The following is a 21630-nucleotide window of genomic DNA, read 5'->3' as shown; positions in this document are numbered from 1 at the left end:
CATAAATGTGTGCTTGGGAGAGGGAGGAGGAGAAGAGGAGAGGAGAAGAGAAGATGAGAGAAGAGGAGAAGAAAAGAGAGAGAGAGAGAGAGAGAGAGAGAGCAAGAGAAATGAGAAAGAAATTAATAGTGGTTCATTGGGAGCACCATGACAGCAGAAAAGCATTGATGTGGAAACATCAGACTTCCATCTCACCTACTTATGGTTACTCAATGTAACTCCAGTCAACTCAGCCTCTTTGTACCTCACTTTCATCATGTGTGGAATAGAGACGGTTGTAAGGATTAAGTACCATTGTGTATGTGTGTATAGTATGGTGGTGATTATTTTTCGAAGCGACAGGACAAACCATGCATGACACCCCAATTCAGAATGCCAGGAGACTATTGACTTCATAGTTGTCCTCCAACTGTTGGTTAAATACTGACCAGAGCCGATGACTTGAGAGTTTTAAAAGAAACTATACATTTCATATTTTAGATAGTTCCAGTTGGGAAATTCTCTTTAAACTGGGGCAAAATGTACCTCATTTTACCTTTTATTCATTGGTCTTAGTGCTGCATTCTACAATAAAAGTAAATATCTCCTTTATCTAAATATGCAAGTACTTATTTTTCCTCCAGGTTAAACAAACCATATTTCATCATTCATTCCTCATAGCATCATCACAGGCATAGTGCCCAAAGTAGTCTCCAATTTGTTAATAATTTTAAATTATGTTGCCCAAATGTATACGTACTTTTCCAGCATTCACCATAGTTGATCCTTTACTTGTATAAATGCTGTCTACTTTCGCATTGGATTTCTGTTTCTGTACAAGTGTCAGCTTGTCATCGAATACCTTTTTTTATAAGTACTGTTAATGACTCCTCATTCTAAGATTACCTAAAAGTTCTTCTTTTGGTGTGGTTTCTTTGAAAAAGTCTGTCCTTTTTATTTATTTCTATTTGTCATTGTCTTACTTCTTTTAGGTCAGCATATCATCCATTTGAGATTGGCCAGTGAGAGTTTGATAAGAGTACCTTATAAGTCTTCATTCAAATTATCAATGAAGGAGTTAAATGGCAGATGACCTAGCAAAGAGCTGTACTCTATGCAGTAGGCCACCCCTATCCATCACCAGATTCCCTTTATGTATCACATTTAGGTTCGACTCACAAACGTTAAAATCTATGCAGAATCTCAGATTATAGTTTTTGCCATAATCACAAATATATGAGACTAATCTCATATTTTCATTCCTTAATTCAATTAAAATACTCTATGTAGAGTATGATTATAGCCATGCAGTAAAAATTCCTATGGGTACTGGGAATTTCCCCTTCCTATTGAAAAATATAACATTGTACTAAGGCACAATTTCATTGGTGTTTGATTTCTAGAATCGAATACTTTTCTCTTTGGATAATTGATACAATATTTTCCCTTTGTCCTATGTCTGTCTATAATTTTTCAAAAATTCACTAGCCATGGTGACAGTTTCCACATTTATATTCCAAAATACAATATGATTTTTGTGGACCTAGAGGCTTGAATTTATTTGAAATGATTAGGTATCTGTTTAGTTCCTAATCTTTCATCCTCAACTTAGTTTCCTTCAACCTCTCTTAGTGTACTTTTTATAGTTCTCCTTGACAGCGAAGCAGTATGAAAGCAGACCATTTTGTCTTTTCTTTAACAGCTAATCATATCACATCAAACTAAGCATGGTGGTCCAAGTGTGGTTTCCCAGACCAGCAGTGTTATAATCACCTAGAACTTAATTAGAAATGCAATTTTGAAGTCCTACTCTAGAACTTCTGGTCAGAAACTGTGGGCGGGGGTACAGTAACTAGTGTTTTCAGAAGCCATTTAGGTAATTCTGATGAACACTAAAGTTTGAGAGTCACTGAATTAGACCATCTTCCCCAAGCTATGATCTCATCCTTCACTATTCATGTTTTCTTTTGTTAAACCATCCATTTTCCCCAGGCTTCAGTGGATTCTGGGAGTTAGCATTCCTAATACAGGCCAGTACCATCGTACTATTAGAAAACATTTTTCTAATGTTTTTATCTTCTGTTTTCATTTCTGATCAATGCTCTTTGTAGCTGAGTTTATCCGGAACTTTCTCCTGAGTCTTTTAAGAGATATCTGTCCGTGTTGAAGTACACCAAATTTTGAAGTATCAATTCATGAACCCTGAGCAATCTTATCTATATTTTGTTGAAATTTGTTTCCACAAATGCTGGAATAGACATCCAATTATGCTAGATATTCAAGTACCTTTTGTTTGGTTTTTGTTTGTGTTTTGCCTTTCACAAATTGATTGATTTCTCTCAGAAGTCCTACCTCCTACAACATTGTGTTTTTCATGTGAAGGAGGTATGGATTTGTTTATGCTGAATTTTCAAAATTTGGATACATTTTAAGCAAATCTAAGAAGCAGGCATATCTCTAACATAGAGTAGATACTACTTCAAAAGAAGAATTATATTTCCCCAAACACTTAATATATAAATTTTAAGAGAACATGGCTGTGTCACTGGTTTAAAATGTGTTGACTATAACTATAGATCATGTTGTATTTGTACAAAACTAAATACATCTTGCACAAATTCAGACTATAAAATCAATAGTCAGTACCAAGACTTCCTTTATAGTTTAGAATATATTAAGAAGAGTATAAAATTATCCATGTATGTCTAATGTAGCATAATAGATTCCTATCACTCACCTTTAAATTTACATCTATAAATTTTGGATTCATTTTTTATATAAGGTTAAGAACTAAAAATATTCTTCCCTGGATTTAGAGACGATTTTGTGTGCAATTATTTCTGGAAATCACAACTTATTACTGATGTATTGTTATTGTAAGTGGTTTAAAAGTAATTTTTTTGGAAGCAGAGTCTCACTATTGTAGCTCAAGCTGGATTCAAACTCATGATCCTTCTGCCTCATCTTCTCAAGACCTGGGATTACAGATTTATACCACCACACTGAACTTAGAAATAACTTCTGAAAACTTAATCATTCTGCAGTTTTGACATACAATATTGAAATATAAAAATCCACTTGAAGATTTGACATAATTTTTATAGTGCATGAAATAAAGAGACAAATAATACCATATTTTTTACTATCTCCAAAGGCAATAGAATGGTGTATGTTTCAAAATAATTTTAAACATCTTTCTTTGTAACAGGGAAAGATATTTATAACCTTGTATTTTTCAGTCTTTTTGTTAAGTCATACTAATTATGATTCTGTTTGAAAACTGGATGCTAGTAGGCAAAATTCAATATATCTGAAACTTCTTGCTTTCATAAACCACATATTCTACAATTATCCATTCCCGATGAAATCTTAAATGACAGTTATTGTGCATTGTAGTTAGGGCAGCAGTCTGCAGGCATGCTGAGCTGACTCTCACAAAGCACAGTTCTGCTTCTCAATATTAAGAATGTTTCTACAGAACTCTGTTCTTTCACACCCTCAGAGTTGTTCATAGTGAAGCAGCTTCAAGTTCTTCTGCCTTTAGTATCCATGAAACATGACCTTCTTTTTATACAGATGCAAAAGGGAGAGAACTAAAATATATTTTAATAAAGAATTCTAAACTCTGATTTATTTATTTTTGTTTGGTCTAGTTTGTGTTTTCATTTTGTTCCCTTTTATTCTATAAACGATCATATACCTTTTTTTCCCCTAAATAATCATTTTCAAGCTTAACGTGGAATGGAGCTTTCAGAGGCTTGTATGTGTTTCTCCTACTTAAACTCAGTTGGCAATTTTAATACCTTCTTGAGGGCATTTGAGCCTATGGATTAATTATGTAAACACATTTCCTTTTCTCCCCTTATATCATATTAATATGATAAATACTTTTGTGTCCTATATCTATTTTGACCACATGAACTTCAATAGATAAATGCTCATTAATTTCAATATGCATGACTTTTGGAGTGATCTCTAACCTAACAGAAGGAAGTTAGAATCAATTACTTCTTTCAAGAAGTATTTTTAATGAACAGAACTTTTATAACACTTTAGGAGATAAGCCCTTAAGAAAAAATTCAAATTTGTGTGAATATATCTGTAATTGTATAAAAATCTTTTGAAGTAGATTGATGGAGAAAATGTCTCTGGTAATCTATCTTTCTCCCAAACAATTATACAGAGTTGTTTAAGGACAGGGCACCAAGATTTTTGAAAGTCAATTAATGAGCTCTCTGAAATACTTTAGCTATGAGCCACCTGCGATCTATAGAGCAGAACAGAATCAATAAAGAGAGGTTGAATAATGTGCATCGTGAATGAACAAGCAGATATGAAATTTGTTAAAAGATTAATTTTTTATTTTATTAAAACAGATATTACTAGAACAGAGACAACAACATAATAATACAAATAAACACTCACTTTCTTTTGAACTATCATGCTCTAATTCACAGTTCTACATAAGGATATTGGCCCTTGCCGAGCAGCAACAATAACAGGAACACTCTCCAGGATTTCTCTAAATGATGATGAAGAAGAAAAAGGAACAAACCCTGAAGGACTAAGCTATTCAACCTTGCCAGGAAATGTCATTTCCAAAGTCATCATCCAGCAGCCCACAGGCCTGCACATGCCTATGGGTATGAATGAGCTGAGCAATCAATGTTTGAAAAAAGAGAATAGTGAATTGCGGAGAACTGTGTACTTATGTACGGATGATAATTTAAGAGGGGCTGATATGGACATAGTCCATCCTCAAGAAAGAATGATGGAAAGTGACTATATTGTGATGCCCAGAAGTTCTGTAAATACCCAGCCATCAATGAAAGAGGAAAGCAAAATGAATATTGGCATGGAAACCCTGCCGCATGAAAGGCTATTGCACTATAAAGTAAATCCTGAGTTCAATATAAATCCCCCTGTAATGGACCAGTTCAATATGAACTTAGATCAGCATCTCACACCCCAGGAACATATGCAGAATTTGCCCTTTGAGCCTCGCACAGCTGTGAAGAATTTCATGGCCGCTGAGTTGGATGATAACCCAGGACTTTCAAGAAGCGAAACTGGATCAACGATATCAATGAGTTCTTTAGAGGTGAGTGATAAGAGGTTAAATCTGTTCTTGATATTCAAAATATATAAATAGATTGATTTTTTTGTGATGCTGTTGTTGAAGGAGAAGATTCACATTAGCTTTTGAAGAATTTTGGCGTGTTGGGATTAAGATTCTGAAGATAGCATTTTTCTAGAAGTGCATTGGAATCCCCTTATTTAAGAGAATGTTTAAAAAATAAAGAGCCCACTATATTTAAAATAATACCTATTAGTCATAATTCTGCCATAAGAATCAAGTAGGACATTCATAAAGAAAAACAGAAGATCTTCCTGATGTTTATTGGGTATATGAAGTCTTTTTGGTGGGTAAAGTAATGTGTAGATAGTGTTACAAACATAAACCAAGAACTGTGTGTGTGTGTGTGTGTGTGTGTGTGTGTGTGTGTGTGAATAAGGGCATCTGTTAAAAAATAACAAAACTGAAAATTGGAAATGTTTCTTTGAGCTCCACCATTACAATTATTGCAAACTACATTAGATCAATATTGTTGATAATATATGTTTTACTCTTAAATCTTTCAGAATAATGACCCTTAAATTTTTTGGTTTTAAACTGTGAATTATTGAGAATTAAGTAGAGCACGTTACGATTCCGGACTCTGAGAGCCAGCCATGTGGCCTTGTGCTCACATGGACTCATGAACTCAGCTTTTTCCTGCCTATAACGTAGAGAGAAGCCAACAGCTATCACTGTCATTCTCCTTGTATTAGAATCAATCAAATGAGACCCAAAGAGAAATACTGATTTATATTGTATTGCTGATTTGCATGTGACTTTTATATCCTTAAAAGTTTGAAGTTCTGCTGTAAACCTGCTGATATATTTTCCTCATACAGTGCAATATATGCATTATTTTATACTTACTGCCAGTTGTTTTAATACAGTATATTATTGCATAAGATGCTATGTAGAGAAATACACTATAATTGATTGTCTGCCTTTTATGTATGTCCTATAGTGCAAAAGTACCCAGAAGCAACTGCTCCTTCCTTTTCCCAAAAGCTATGCCTGCCACTCAGTCAAAATGAAGAGTTCCTGAGAGCATAAAGAAACATGGCGAACAATGTAACTTTAAGGATTTTTCTCAACTGCACACAGCAAATTCTATACTACAATAGGAATATAAAAATGATCTAGGAGAAAGCCCTAAGTTCTTGGTCAGCCTCAAATAGAATAGTTTCAGAGCACAACCAAGTCAGAATCATTTCCAGAACCAATTCATGGACAGCAGCAGTGAAGCCAAGTTCAATTCCAGAGTGGCTTAAACTTCCTATGAATAAAGGAATAACATCCTTTTAGAATTAGCAGGATGGCTACTGTTTTCCTAATTGTTGCTTTCATATTACAGCACCTAGCATGTCTGCTTCTGTAATGACCACATAAGCATAAACTACAATATGTTCATTCAAAATCACAAGAGGTTTCATGAGGGTTTTGAGTGAGTGTGTATATCATAATATGGCATCAAAAGTAATTGGAATGACCATGTGCAAGTTCTCCATACAGAATGGCTCTTTAAAGGTGCTGAAGATAGTTGAATGAGAGTCATTAAAACAAAAAAATCTAGCTGGGTTTTATATTGTATAGGTTATTATACAACTTGAATAATAGACTGTATTTTCTAGGTACTGCTTTGTTTCACTTATAATTTTTCCAAATCTCCATTTTCTTATTATTATGCACAAGCATCATATGTAACTGTGATTCAGGTGAAAGATGCATTTAGTGACTTAAAGATCACAGGCCTACATCTTGAAAAGGAAAGTAATACCAGATTCAGAAGGAAAATTTGGTTTCTCATTTTGATACTTTAAATAACTTGTAGTAATTGCTTAGGATGATCGTTTTAGGAGACAAATGAAAGGGAATATATATAGATGTGAGAATGAATAATAAGAATTAACATTTATATAGGATCTTTCATTAGCAGATTCTCAAATCACCTTAAAAACATGAATTAATTAATTTCCACAACTACTCTGTACAATGGATACATTCTTATAATCTTCAAAGTAAGTGTTTGTTCAAAGTTGCAGAGCATGTGCACAGCAGGCCTTGGGTTCTGTCCTGTCTGATCAGTTTTACACTGTCTCTTTTAGAAGTACGAAGCTTAACCATGATGATGGTTTTAAAGTTCCATTTAATCCCTGATGAATGTTTGTTCTTGTGATAGAGACTACAAGTGTATTTAGTGACAGATTTCAGAGATGGGACTGTGACTCATGAAGATAAAGTCAGTGGTATGGCTTTCACATTGAGCAGAGTGAGGCATGGTCCAGTAGGGTTGTCAGCTGTGCTAGATTGTACCTCCAGGGCCAACCAGAGAGGACCATGATATTCTGACAATAATAGAGGAGAAGCAGAAAGGTGACTCAAGCAGTGCACGGAGCGTAGAGGGTCAACAGTACTCAGAGTTGTCTTGTTCTTAGAATATTCTATGAAGATGAAAGTGGGTAGATTGTGTGAGGCCCAAGCTGTAAAACAATTTGAGTCTTTGGCCCCTCTGAGTGAGGGAGATTAAATCTGCAGAAATATCTATCCATCTTCCCTCAGCTGGCACAGCAGAGGATAGCCAGCTATCCAATGGTCCTTTCAAGGATATAATGTAATGTATGAATATTAATTCAGGAATTTGCCTCCAGAAGAGTGAGTGTTCACAAATTGCCACAATGGGAAGAAGTGAAAAAAAGTAAAAAAAGAAAGTGAAAGCTGTGAGTTATAGCACAAAATTCGGTGTTCATGAGGAAAGTGCAAGCGAGAAAAATCAAGAATTGAGGAAGAAAAAGTAGAAAGCCAAAGAGATTTGAGTAGGCAAGTGGGTGGAAAAATTTATTCAAGTAAGCAGGAGGCAACAAAGAAAAAGGGAGGATCTGAAATAGAAGGCTGCGCCAGTAGAAAAGGCTCCAGCCTTTGGAGGAGTTTATTGAGCTAACCCCCAATTATTGAGTGTAAAATGTTTAATAAATTCTTGAAGTCTCTTGGCACAAAAGCATATATAGATTTTTCTTCATGCCTGTTATCACTTTGCTTCTTTATTTCCTGTAATGTGTTGTCATTCTAACTGTGGTCATACCCAAAATGGACCTGTTAAGCAATTCTGAAAATTCTAGATTTTGTGTCTCCACAATCATGGAGTAATTGCAGTATTAATATGGTAATTTTTCACAAGGACTCCAGCCCTAGCAGAATGAAATTGTCCTCAGCAGTAGAGTTTAACACTGTTAATTAATTAACAAATGTGTAGGAAACATCGTGTGTTTATGAGGGGGAGGGGAAGGGGGGACAAAAGAGGTACCAAGGAAGTATCAAGAATTGAGGACTTTGAAATCTAGTTTAAATTTTGATTGTAGTCCTATTGATTTATTTTCTGAAAAGGTATAGTTGTATTACTGTAAAAATTGAATCATCAACACTGTCATTTGTTTGACTCATTGAAACACTGGTGTTTTCCCAACAACTTGTCACTGTGCACATCCTAGGCCTGTTTGGCATGTGATCAATTCTTCCTCTTTTTCCCCTGTACCACACAGGGTTAACACAGGCTGGATTCACCCAATGGGAAGCAATGGTGAGAGACTGGAGGTAGGAAAAAGACAGAAAACTAGGCTAGGTCCTTTGCACTGTCTGCAGCTCCCACATTACTTCCTACCTCTGCCCCCAACCTTGGGCTTAAGTCACACTCCCTTTGTCTATTGAACTTGGGGTATTTTGGCTTGTCCTGCTAATTCTTCTTTAACCCCATGACCCCTCCTTTCTGTAGCTTCTAAGCTCTATTTGAATTCTAATACATTAAGTGACTTCTGAAAAAAAAAAAAAAGTGACTTCTGACCTGAAGAGTTCTATTTTAATTTTTCTTATCCACAAAAACATTTTAATTAATAATAAAAGTTAGATGGTATCTTACAAAGTTACTTTATCAAAAAGAAAAACTTGAGCCAGGTTTGGTGGCAAATATCTGTAATCCCAACTAACCAGGAGGAAGAGATAGGAGGATACTGGTCTGAGGCCACTCTGGGCAAAAATGTGAAACCCTCTCTGAAAAATAACTAAACCAAAATGGAGAAAGGGTATCACTCAAATGGCACAGTGACTGCCTAGCAAGCTCAGAGCCTTGAGTTCAAACCCCACTACTGCCTCCATCCCCCAAAAAAGGGTTTTACTACTCTAGCTTTTCTGACTACCTATGTGTAATGTGTAAACTTACCTATATATCTGAAAACATTCTCATATAAGTCTCCCTCAATTTGTAACCTGGGCAATGAGGTATCATTCTAGGCTGAAATTTTCTACAATGCTTTTTCCCCTAGACATGAATTACAGAGCTCTCAGCATAATGGTTTTTAAAGGTAAAATATTTTGGTGATAATGTCACTTCACAGGTGCCTCCCTTATGGCTGTTGTGAGTACCAAATTATATAATGTGCATGAAAACCCTTTGAAAATTGTAAGGAGCACTTCAGATATAAGGTTGTATTACTATTATATCATTACCCTTATGCCCTGAATTTCTGTGAAGAAGCTTGAACATTTTGTTAAATTGATATTCAGGATATTATACAAAGTGTTATGACCTCACTTGGGAACCAGGAGACCCTGTTGCTAACAGAAACCATTATGAAACTGACCGTGTGCAGAAAGAACTTTTTCCTTTTTCTATATTTTTATGTAGGTCTGGTGAAAGGAAAGCTTTCCCTTCTTTACTGCTTTGTTTCTGCTCCTGCATTAGGGAATTTTATCTTTTATGCAAGCATACAAACAAAATGAGCTTGAAAAAGAGTCATTTTAGAAAAATTACTCTCAGACTGCATTGCCACAGCCATTTCTAATGGCTCTGCTATCAAAGCTTTCTCCTCGTGAGTGAGCTCATGGCTCACCCTGTACTAGAAACTTTTAATACCAGTCATATTGCCATTCATTAGCCAGTGGAATTTATTACTTGCTGTGAATCTTCTGGTGTCTTGTCCAGCTTAATTTGCAATGACACAAACAATGAAGTATTCCCTCTGAGAAATTATTCATCATTTTATAAAAGTTAGATATGAAGAGGCACCTCCATGCATGCACTCAGTACGTATTCCTTTGAGGAGCCTGATTCATGGTGCATTCTGTCTTTTAAATCATCCTAAAGAATTTCCTCTTTTATCAGTGATAAGCCTGCTTTCCTATAAATTGTCTTGACTTACCTGGCTGTCAATCAATCTACTTGTAATGGTTTTCTTTTGGTAATTTAGGCCACTTGCTTATCCAGATTCTCCCAGAGTATTTCTGAGAAAAGCAATAACAAACAAAAACAAAAGCCACATTCTTTTGATGGTTTTGTTTGTTTGTTTGGCTGCCACAGTGCGCTCTTTCATTCATTCACCAATCTGTGAAAGTCTATTGTTGTGCATGCCCTCTGCTATTCTAGGTGATTAAGAGAGACATGGATCCTGCCCTGGGGAGAATAAACTCTATGGAGAGACAGATAATTAAATATTAAGTAAAAGAGTAATTTAAGACAGTGTGCTGGGCTGAGCTATCACCATGGAATATGAAAGAAAGACCTTATATGGTGGTTTGGGAACCCTTTGGGAGTGCTGTGTATGCTAAGAATGAAGTTGAGAAGATGGAAGGCAAGAGCATATTTCAGGCAAAAGAAATGATAAGTGTAGAGAGTTCCTGAGGCAGGAAAGAGCTTGATAGATTCTCATAGCATCAGAGTATCTGATGTAGCTAAGGGAGAGCTCCTTAAGGTGAGTAAGTAAGGTGGCCATATGGAGTGATGGCTCACACCTGTATCCTACCTACTCAGGAGGCAGAGATTGGGAGGATTGCAGTTTGAAGCCAGCCTGAACACAAAGTCAGGGAGACTCATATCTCAATGAATAAAAAGCTAAGCCTGGTGATGCAGGCCTATCATCCCACCTACAAGGAGGATTGTGGTCTAGCCAGAACTGTGTAAAAACATAAGAAGAACCTATTCAAAGAAGAAAAGGATAGGGGTATGGCTCAAGTGATACAGACCTGCCTAGTAAGCACAAGGCCCTAAGTTCAAACCCCAGTAATACCAAAATAAATAAATAAATAAAAAAGAAAAAGAAAGAAGAGGAAGAAGAGACCATATGTTACAGGACCTTTTAAAACACTGGAAGTAAATGAGGACAGATAAGCAAAAGATTGCTATGGTCACTTTCTGGCCAGGCAGCCATCTGCCCAGCCATTCATTCACTATCTTGATGGGTTAGAATAGAAAGGATCAGGGTCAGTAGTTGTAAAGAGGGTGGAACAGAAGGACGGAGGACTGTTAGAAGGCTAGTAAAGTCATCCCAATGAAATGGAGTGCCATGGACTATAGAGATAAAAAGGTAGATAGAAAAGAGGGGGCAGATGGAGAGACAGTTTAGGGACAGAATAGGTAGCCTGGGATTGTGGAGGATAAGGACAGAAAAAAGGAGTGTGAAGGGTGATTCCTACACCTTTAGCTTGGCCAACTTGATATTCAGCACCTTCTGAAATGGGAAAGACATGGGAAGAAAATAATGTGGGAAAGAGGAGAACTCAGGAATTTGACATTTAGAGAGCAGATAAATGAGAAAGAGCCAAAGAAAGAGACTTGAAAATGAGCTGCAGTAAGTGAAGGTAGGGAAAGAGAGAGAGAGAGAGCTGAGAGATGATAAGTGTTTTAATGAGGAAGTGATTACCTTTCAAAAGCTTCTGAGAGTCCAACAAGATGAGCACAGAAAATTGACCTTGGTGTTTGACCAAATGGAGCTCATTAGAGGCCTTTGACAGGAAGAATTTTAATGGAGTGTTAAGAACAGAATACAAGTTGAGGTGAGTTCTAAATGGAAAATTAGGAAAAGGAGATAGCCAGAGAAAATATCATCTACTGTGACAAAAAGGATTATTAGTTTCCAGTTATTTAGGAAATCAAATATTTAACATGTAGCATTTAAAAAATTATAAACATCAGAAAAAGTTGTGATGGCTGGACCTCTTTCTTAGTTGATTCTCATTGTTTAAACATATAACCATTATTTATAACCTCTTTTGTACCTCACAATAGTATTCCGTACAGCTCGGAAGGTCATCTGAATAGACATGTAAGTCAATCATAATTTCTACAAACTTCAGTTCTTTCAAAGACTTTCCAATAAACTGCTTTTTTGTTTGTTTGTTGGTTTGTTTCTACCCTGAGTAGAAACAAACCCAATTGGTTTGTTTCTACCCTGAGTAGAAACAAACCCAAACTGAATGAACTGGATTTTCTGGTTCTTCCTTTGCACTACCAACTCCCCAATGTCAAATACTTCAAGAGAAAGATTTTGCAATGGGAGGATTACATACAGAGGTGGAGAAATATGCTTCTGTTTGGTACTGTAGCATTGCTCAAAAACCGTTCATATTAGAATTATTCTTAGGTTGTTTTACTCAACACACATCTTCTGTGGAATAAATATCGTATGGATATCCTTTTCTTCTTTAAAATGCAATGGACCTGTAAAAGTTAATCTGTTGCTTTATACTTTGAAAGCATCTCCGTCCCACTACTGTCAGCCTTGGACTGCCAGTTACAAATGTTATTCTTGCTGGATTCTAGGAACAATTAGCAAAATTACACAGGCATCTTAGCTGTAAAGCATTATTACAGAGCAGCTATCAAGAAAGTGGAGAACATGCTGTATGTTAAAGTAAGAAGACCTAAGTTTGAATCCCAATTCATTTGCTTACCACCTGGGTGAAGTGGTGAAGCTATTTTAACTCTACTGGTCCTCAGTTTTTTTCATAAAATAAGGACAATAAATACTTCCTCCAATCCTCCCACAGCAGGGACTAGCATGTTCAAATATGAAAGCACTGGATAAACAGCTGAAACAGTCAGTATTATAGGGACTAAAATTACACAAATTTTTATTTCTTATGGACTCTAAATATCTGACATTTCTTTTTCTTTACCAAACTCTAATTTTTAAGACCTTGTTTTCTTTATTGAATTGGAATAAAGTGCTAGCAATTAGAAGGACTTTCTTGTCGCAAAGGACTATTAAATTCCAACAAGTGTGTGTGATACACACATCCAACTCTCCTTTCCACCCCCACAATCATTAAGTTCTTTTGATTAAATCTGTTGGCTTCATTTGTTCATCCCTTAGACTAATCTTTCAAGACTGCCAGTTGTGCTATACTCTTTATTCAAATTTAATTTTAATAAAATTAAATAGGAGAAAGATCTATTTGTAAGGGAGTATCCATTTTCTTTTCTATTTTTCACATTGACACAAATGACATCTACACTCAGAAGCAGAATCTCTGTCTCTGGTGTTCTAGGTTCCCATCTTTTTTTCTTGCTCTTACAATATGGAAACTTTAGCAACATGTAAGCGGTAAAATTTTCAGTACTTAGGCAAGAAAGCCTTGCATTCAGAAACAAACAGGGCAATACATGGTTGTTATTACCTTTGGCAACGGAGAGCCCCTCAACTCGTGCAGCAGAAGGCCATCTTATTCTCTTAGCTAACTGAATGTTTTTCATAAGATTTCACTGTTTAGTTTTTAAATGGGATGAAAAGCTCATGACTAATGTTTTATAATAATAATTTCTTGAAGTGAAGTGTTTTCATGCTTGAATTTTGCTGTATCAAAAAAGAGTTTTTCCTTAACACATACTTACAAAAATGTCCTGCTGAGTCACAGTGCCAAGAAGGCAAAGCGTCCAAGAGCAGAATGGAAACACTGACATTTAGTCTAGCATATTGCAGTCAAGTGTGGTTCAGTACATTGGAGCCCAATTTTTATACAGCACAGTTAGGTAACAGCAGTGGCAGGGAGACGACAAAGGAGGCTGGGTTAAATGCTTTCCCACACCTTTGCTCCTTCAGGATGTCACCAGGGTGAGGGTAAGGTGCTTGGAGACAAGGAGCAAATGTGCTTAAGTTTCCTTTTAATAAGCCCTCCAGCTCTCTTCTTGCTTCTGCTTGAGGACTGGATTCTCCATCTTAAGCAGCTTTACTACAATAAGATAATTTCAGTAATTTTTTCCAGACAAAACCTTTCTTTTAGACCTCCTGTCTATTGAAACATCCTTTGAAGAGTAGGTTACACAGGGAGGTTCTGGTTTTAAACTGACAGTTTTAACTCTACCTGCAGAAATTCAGTCATAGTTCTCCAAGGAGTACTTTCGTGCCTATCTGTCTCTGCTAATGTTCAACAGTTACAATAGAGAATAGAGTCTGCCAACTCTCTTAGCTATGATTGATTCCTTATTAAGTTAGTGAAGTTTGTAGGTTTTGAGATGGAAGAGGAGGAAAAGTAAAGCAGAATTTTACCAAAATGTTTACCAAAATATTTTCCAACTGCCTGAATATTACTTCCTTTAAACATTTATTAATCCTCCTGTGTTTCATTCCCACTCCCTCCAAAAAACAAAAACAATTTTAAAAATCTGGTAGAAATTTGCTTTGTTCTGCTTTTATACATTTATCAGACATCTCCCTCTATACCACAACCATTCTAAGAGTACAATATCTTCCTAAAGCAGATACTAAAAATACCTTCTCTTTACTAATATCATGAAAATCATATCACATGAGGTTGCATTAATTTCATTTTAATCTTGCTTCCTTATTTTATCAAGCTTACTGCCTAATTACTTTATTTCATTAATGCATGTTTATCTATAACTAGCTTCAGAAACTGTTTAACAGATTTAGAACCATAGAAGAATATTGTGAGACATTTTTCTGGGGTGTGGAACATTTGTTATTTTTATTTGTTATTTTATCTACTGAATTAGGGAAAAACTTTAATTCCTAAGGGCTAGATATTAGAGGATTTTCCTGTCATGAAGGACTATCAAATTCTGAGAAAGGCGTATTAGAGTTTTACACAGTTTTGGAGTTTAGACAGAAAACAGGATTTAGAATTTGGCAGAAATGAAGTCTGGAACAGTGTCTGTGGCTGTAGTCTTAGTATTCAGGAGGAGAAGCAGGAGGATCATGAGTTCAAGGCCAGGATTGGCTATATAGTGAGCCCCAGCATTAGCATGGGCTACTGAACAAGACCCTGTCTCAAAAGGAAAAAAAAAAATGAAATGAAATGAAATTTGGATGTTGGTTGTGGGAGGTCTTGCAGTAGCTAAATTAAAAAGTTGTATCAAAAATTTTTCTATGCCTGTAGTTTTGTTGTAGTAGAACTAAAGTCTCTTTCCAGATCAAAAAATTCATGTGAATTTTCATAGAAAACATCTCCTCTTACTGAAAATTAGGGTTACAAAGTCAAGATGAAAAGCACTACATCTTATTACACCTTCAATTTGAAAGAAAGTTCAGGTGAAAATGAAATAATATAGATGGAATTTTTTTAAATCATAAAAATTGGAAAAGTTCTTATGTGACGGAAATGTATATAACACAAAGAGCAGGATTGTCTTTATTGAAAATAATGATTTCCATTTTATTTGAATGACTAAACATAACTTAATTGGTTTTCTTTTTCTTTTTAAACAAACTGTCTACAGAGAAGGAAATCACGATATTCAGACCTTGACTTTGAGGTAAGTTTCTATGAATTATTTTATAGTTTTAATTATTTGTTCAAAATTGATGTATAATTACTTATACGGATTACTTTATGTAGTTATGTGGGCATACTACTAAGTTTACTTCAGTAAGTCAAGCTTTGAAATTAGAATCCGTATTGTGTAGATAGTTGTAGAGGAAACAGAGTACAAAACTGAGGATCTACTTTACAAATATGTAAGTGGGGAGCCTATGTTTGAAGTTGAACTTGGCCATCACTAGATGGAAATGTTGGTTTCCATTTCTTGGCTCTATTTCTGTGATTACCTGGAAAAACCCTGTGAGAATGCTCAGGCTGGTTAGCAAGGCTTTCCTGGGGACTTGATTACATTGTGTTCCAATTCTTACTATTTAGGTTCTCTGTGGTATATTCAGGTTCATTTTTCCAATAGTAAGCGTTGGTTCAATGTGCTCCTGTGTTTAGTAACTGTCTTTTCACAGATATAAACAAGATGAAGATTTTCATTTTCCAATTTACATTGAATTTATATTGAATCTGTAATATGGACACTAGAAGTTACTAAACTCATACCATTTAATCAACTTATGCTAAGCACAAAATTAATGATGTTTAAACATCACATAAACCGTACTTATGCATCTTGATAATTGGATATGATTCATAGCCTGCTGGCATAATTGGATATAATATATTATAAATTTCTCCAGCATACTTGCTCCCTTGTGATACAGAGATAGAACTCAATACTCTTAGCTGATATTCTCAAATTATTGAACTCTTCTGGAACACGGAAACTCCTAATTCAATCATTTCATTGGTGTAAATAAATGTCATAGCTCTACAATGTACAACATGTGTCAAAGTGGGACTTTCTTGATTACTTATCACAATGGTAAGAAGTGGTTTTACTACTGAAGAGAGTCCAAGGAAAATTATTATTTTCAGCAATAATTCAGATATAAGACACAAAGTAATGATAAAAAATCTGGATTCCACATTTAAGTAGCAAATACTTATGCAACTCCATTTTAGTAACCCAGCATGGAATATATACTTCATTGTATCCTAAGTTTTTAGTATAAAAGTACCAAGCCTATAAATGCAATTAGAAATATTGAGTAATCTTCACCTTTGGAGTCTTCGGTGCCCTGGAAGGAGCATATATTTTTGGACTTTTTTCTATTAATTCTTTAGGTAGGCAAAAATAAATTCATATGTGTGTGTGTTTTACAATATGGGCCCTTAATTTTTGGCCACCTAAAGATTTTGTGAGTGTTTGTACATACACAAACAGCCATGAAAGCAAGAAGTTTTTAGGTTAGTTAGTACAAAGAGAAGGAGGCCAAATTAACCCACTCGGCATCAGTGGCAAAAAAACCTAGATCTGAAATGAAGCCTTGGTGCAGTCAACCAGTTATGTAATCACAACACTGGAAAGAATCATACTGTGACATTGGGAGCTTTAGAATAGTTGTTCTTTTTTTGTCTATTCTCTATGGCAACTGCCAGCAGCTTCCTTAAGCTTATACCTCTTCCTATGCCTAGCATGGCACACATAAAATCACAGTGTTAACAAAAATATTTGCTAATAATGAAGAAAAATTAAAGCACAAGAGCTCTATCAGTTTTTTTTATCTCTGTAATTGCTATAGTTAATACATGATGACGGTACATGCTGGAATTAGGGGCAGGGGACTTAGCAACATTACCTTTTCTTTACCAACTACCTTGGGCAATTACAGGGATAGTGCAAAAACTTTAGTTGGATCTAGAAAAGATAGTACCATATTTAAATGCTGATGATGTTTAATAAAAATTTATTGTAGTTTGTGAGTAGTCCTTTAAGAACAGTCTAAGTTCATACCCATTTTCTAAATTCAGACTGGATTAATTGAATTTATGTCAAGATCCCTGATGCCCCTCCTCCCCCAGCAGGCTTTACCATACAATGACCAACTTAGACACTTTGCCATTGACGGAATGCCTCATGAACTTCAGAAAGCAGCTTCCTTCAGGTTGTAGACGGACAAACACTCCCCAGGGCCTATATACAATAATAATATTGTGTTCAGCTCACGTGTCCATGAATCTTTTGTGGCTAATTAATGTTATACCTTGGGCTATTTCATGTAGCCAAGCTATAGGATAACACTGCACTGCTGGAACCAACAGGAAAGAGGTGAACTAGTCATAAAATAGTAAAACACTAGTTCTTACTTTCTGAAAAGTACACAGAAAATACAGTAGTGATGTTCCTATGATCTGTGACAACTGCCTTGCCGAATTTCTATCAGCAGGTCCCAGCAAAGATTCTGATATATAGTGTGCACTCAATAAATTTTCATTGAATGAATGCTTTTTAAAATTGTTTCTTGATCCAGTTTGCTTTAACAAAAAGTTATTGAATACTATCCCTGAGTTAAGGTAGAGATCAGCACAGAAAATGAACAACTATCAAGGTAGCACTCCAAAGATAGTCGTATAAATATAACTTAAGGAGACAGAAGTGGAAGGAGGAAAAACTTTGAAATTCCTTAATGTGTGTGTGCTCAAGAAACAAGAAACAAGACAAAATCCATTTATAAAATGTAGAGGGTAATTTAGGAGCTATGTTTTACACCCCAAGAGAAGAAATTTTGCCTAATTTTTTGCTAAAAGCTACTAAGGCTTTCCAGTTTTGTTTTGTTTCATTTCATTTCATTTCCAGTGAGGCATTTGTCATGATCTTGGCTTTAGAAAGATGCATATGTCAATCTAAGGAGGATAGACTATGATAGGGTAAAAGAGGACATTGAAGTACCACTTAGCAATGGCTAATCTAGGAAAGAAGTAATGAAGGCACACTTCCCAGGGATGGCAAAGTAGGAAAAGAAACTTATAACAAGACTGTTCTGAGGTAAACCTGTAGAACTTAGTCCTTGATTGAACATAGCGTAAAAATGGCAGGCAAAAGATGATTCTTTTCTGAACTTGAATTTCTATTATATGAGTAGTAGAACCAGAGGAATCAAGAGACATCTGGTTAAGACAAATTCCACTTTACTAAGTTGGGATTAAGTGCCTAATACGATGTTAAATAAGACGCATTGGGAAAGTATTAGCAGCCTGGAGTAGTTATGCATGACTGTAGTCTCAGCTACATGAGAAGAGGAGATAGGGAAGATTGCAGTTTAAGACCACTCAGAGACACTATCTCAAAAAATAAAGCAGATGTGGTGGTGTTCACCTGTAATCCCAGTTACATGGCAGGGAGGAGCTAGCTGAGATAGGAGGATCGCAGCCTGAGGCCAGCCCGGGGCAAAAATTTGACATCCTATCTGAAAAATAGACTAAAGCAATAAGGACCAAGGGCATGGCTCGAGTGACAGCATTCTTATCTAGCAAGAGTGAGGCCTCAAGTTCAAAGCCCAGTACCATTTAAATTGTCTGCTTGGGTTGAGGCAAAGTTCAAGGAATTCCTGGAAACATGGTTACAGATACCCATTCTAAAACGCTCATACATAATAGTACATATCTCACGTTAAAAATGTATGGACAGAAAGATGCTTAATTTTTATCTTGTCTTCTAAAAACAGAGATTAGACCTTGTCATATTCTCCCATTGGCATAATGTAGCCTTTTAAAAAAATTTTAAGGATTTTTTCTCTAAAATTTTTGAGAAGCCTCACAAGTCTGCTAAATCTGTGCTTCCTAAGTGGGGGCAGTGCGGTGGACAGAGAGCAAAAAGACGCATGCAAGGTACTCAGTGCCTATCTTCATGGGGCTTGAGTTTTTATTAGAAGTATTAGGGGAACATTTTCAAGTAAGATCAAAATGTTTTATATTAATTTAATATCACTAGAAATACAGCTAAATTATGATGTAAAGTAAAATTCATATTAATTTCTAAATACAAAGCATAGGATTTCAGAGAAATGTGTTGTTTATAACAGGCCCCTTTTTTCTTTGTCCCTGCTCCCCAAGCAGCAGGTGCATCCTGCTAGGCAGTCACGGCACTTTTGAGGGGGCATTTTTAGAAGACAAAAAGATTGAGCAATTTAGTCCTAGACCATATCCATCTTTTCTATAACACTAAATTTAAACTGTTACAAAATTATGTATTTATAGCCAAATATACTCTTGCTCAACTGTGACAAAATAAAAAAAATATATACAACTCATTTGGTTTTCTCAGACCCTTTGTATAGTTTCTGTTAAGGTCTACATGTTTATTCAAATAGAAACATGTTTGAAGCATGAGCACTGTGGTGTCAGACAGCATTCCTAGGATTTCAGGTTTCATCTATGGATATAGTAGGACTGTGACTAAGGAAAGGTACATAAATCTTTCCCTTCTCACAGCACAGCTTCACAAGTTAGGCTTAATTTCTTCAGTGTGAACTTCCTTAATATGAATTTTAATATTCACCTAAAGACCACCCTTCTAAACATAAACTTGTCCAAGCCCGATGCATGAGACTTTGCATGCTCCAAACCTTTACAGTCTAGGAGAGCTCCTCAAGTACTGTAGGTGCTCAAGACTCGTGGGTTGCTTTCTACTTTCCTTTTCCTCAATCTGATCATGAATGTGCATCACAACATAACTTTCTCCCGAATGTCAAAAACTAGAGTGTTGCAAAGACTGCCTCTCTTGAGTTATAAAAGTATAAACTGAAGTAAAATAGCACCCCACCAAAAAAAACCATACAAAAAGAAAACCGATTCCTACCAAACAAGCTGCTCAGGAATGCGTGTTTCCATGTTGATTCCTGTGGCATGGTGTTTGTACATCGCTTCAAAAACCGTTGAGTGATATTAATCTGAATAAAGGAACATAGCCAGATATTTAGTATTTGTCTCAAAAGATGTATGTGTTACTTGATGGGCGCTATAATGAAAGGAACCTTAATTCTACAGATATTGCCAACCAGAATACATTTTTATTTAAGTAGAAAATACCTATGTGTTAAATAAGAGTCCTGTGAGCATTAAAAGAGAGTAGAAAACTGAGTTCTAACTTGAGTTCTTCACAGAAATTAATTTCTTTGAGAAGCAGAATATTTGTCACAAAAGAAAGAAAAAAAATTAGGTAAGCACTAAAGTCAGCAAAGATTTTAAAAAATGACTAAGTGGCTTTCAAATGAACCAATGAAATTTATAAGCATGAAAAACTCTAATTAGATAGTTAAGACCACCAAGGAAAATTCATAGAAGTAAATAAATAAGAGAAAAACCCTTACTATTTGTGAAAACTAAAACTGCAGTTGAGTTTCATCCCAGAATATTGCTGGGTTAGGACTTTTCCAGTGTTCACTCTGTTCTTCAAATCTTTGTTATAAAACTTTGAAGATGTGGTTGAGTCTGTGTGCAACATGGAGTCTTGCATGGAAAATCAAACTGAGCCCATGTCAGATATGTGAGCTGCAACGACAGTTTGAATGTGATACATGTGCCAGAATGCCAGGCCATCATTGCCATGGTGATTTCTGGCAGTGCTAAGATGACAGTTTAAAATTAGAATGATTGTCTGGCATGAGAATATATTTGTAATTATTGTTTCTAAGTAGGAAGGACCCCATATTTCAGCATCCAGACTTGTCATTTGCTGCCATATTCATTTCAGGGTGCTTGAGTTTTATCATTCAGAATAGTTTTCATGAGCCTATGTAAAATATTTTTAAATGCTTCTTGGTTATAAAACATTGGCAACCACCATAACTTTATATTTTCTTTGCATTATTTTTAGTATGTCCTAGAAATCCAATTCCTCAAAATTAAAATCCATCCAATCCAGAGTCAAGTACTGTTTATTCAATCAGTGTATGATCACAAAACCTCCAATCAGTTCATGTAGCTTCCTTTCCAATGGGATATATTTCACATTTGCTTTGTTTCTTAAACATGTTTACATAATAAAAGTGTTTGGTTGCCAAGACACATGAAGTGACTTTGACAAACAAAAGAGAACTTTGTTGGAAGGATGTGAAGTAATTCAGCTCTTAGCCAAGGAGCAGTAGGGAATTGATTGACAT

At 35.7% G+C, this 21630-nt stretch overlaps 1 protein-coding gene across 6 annotated transcripts in view; it reads left to right on the top strand.

Annotated features, from left to right (window-relative positions):
- The window catches only part of Adgrb3 (adhesion G protein-coupled receptor B3), a 721663-nt gene that overhangs the window by 689172 nt on the left and 10861 nt on the right, over nt 1–21630 (top strand). For 5 of the 6 annotated variants that reach the window (XM_074080490.1, XM_074080476.1, XM_020162286.2 and 2 more), the window contains 2 exons: nt 4437–5080; nt 15597–15632. In XM_074080490.1, coding sequence (XP_073936591.1) covers nt 4437–5080; nt 15597–15632 — 680 coding nt within the window. The other variant, XM_074080501.1, reaches the window with a different exon arrangement.

The sequence above is a fragment of the Castor canadensis genome, chromosome 1 (genome assembly GCF_047511655.1).
Source record: "Castor canadensis chromosome 1, mCasCan1.hap1v2, whole genome shotgun sequence".
NCBI lineage: Eukaryota > Metazoa > Chordata > Mammalia > Rodentia > Castoridae > Castor > Castor canadensis.
Note: the sequence above shows the minus strand (reverse complement) of the source record. Positions and strands in the feature narration are given on the sequence as shown.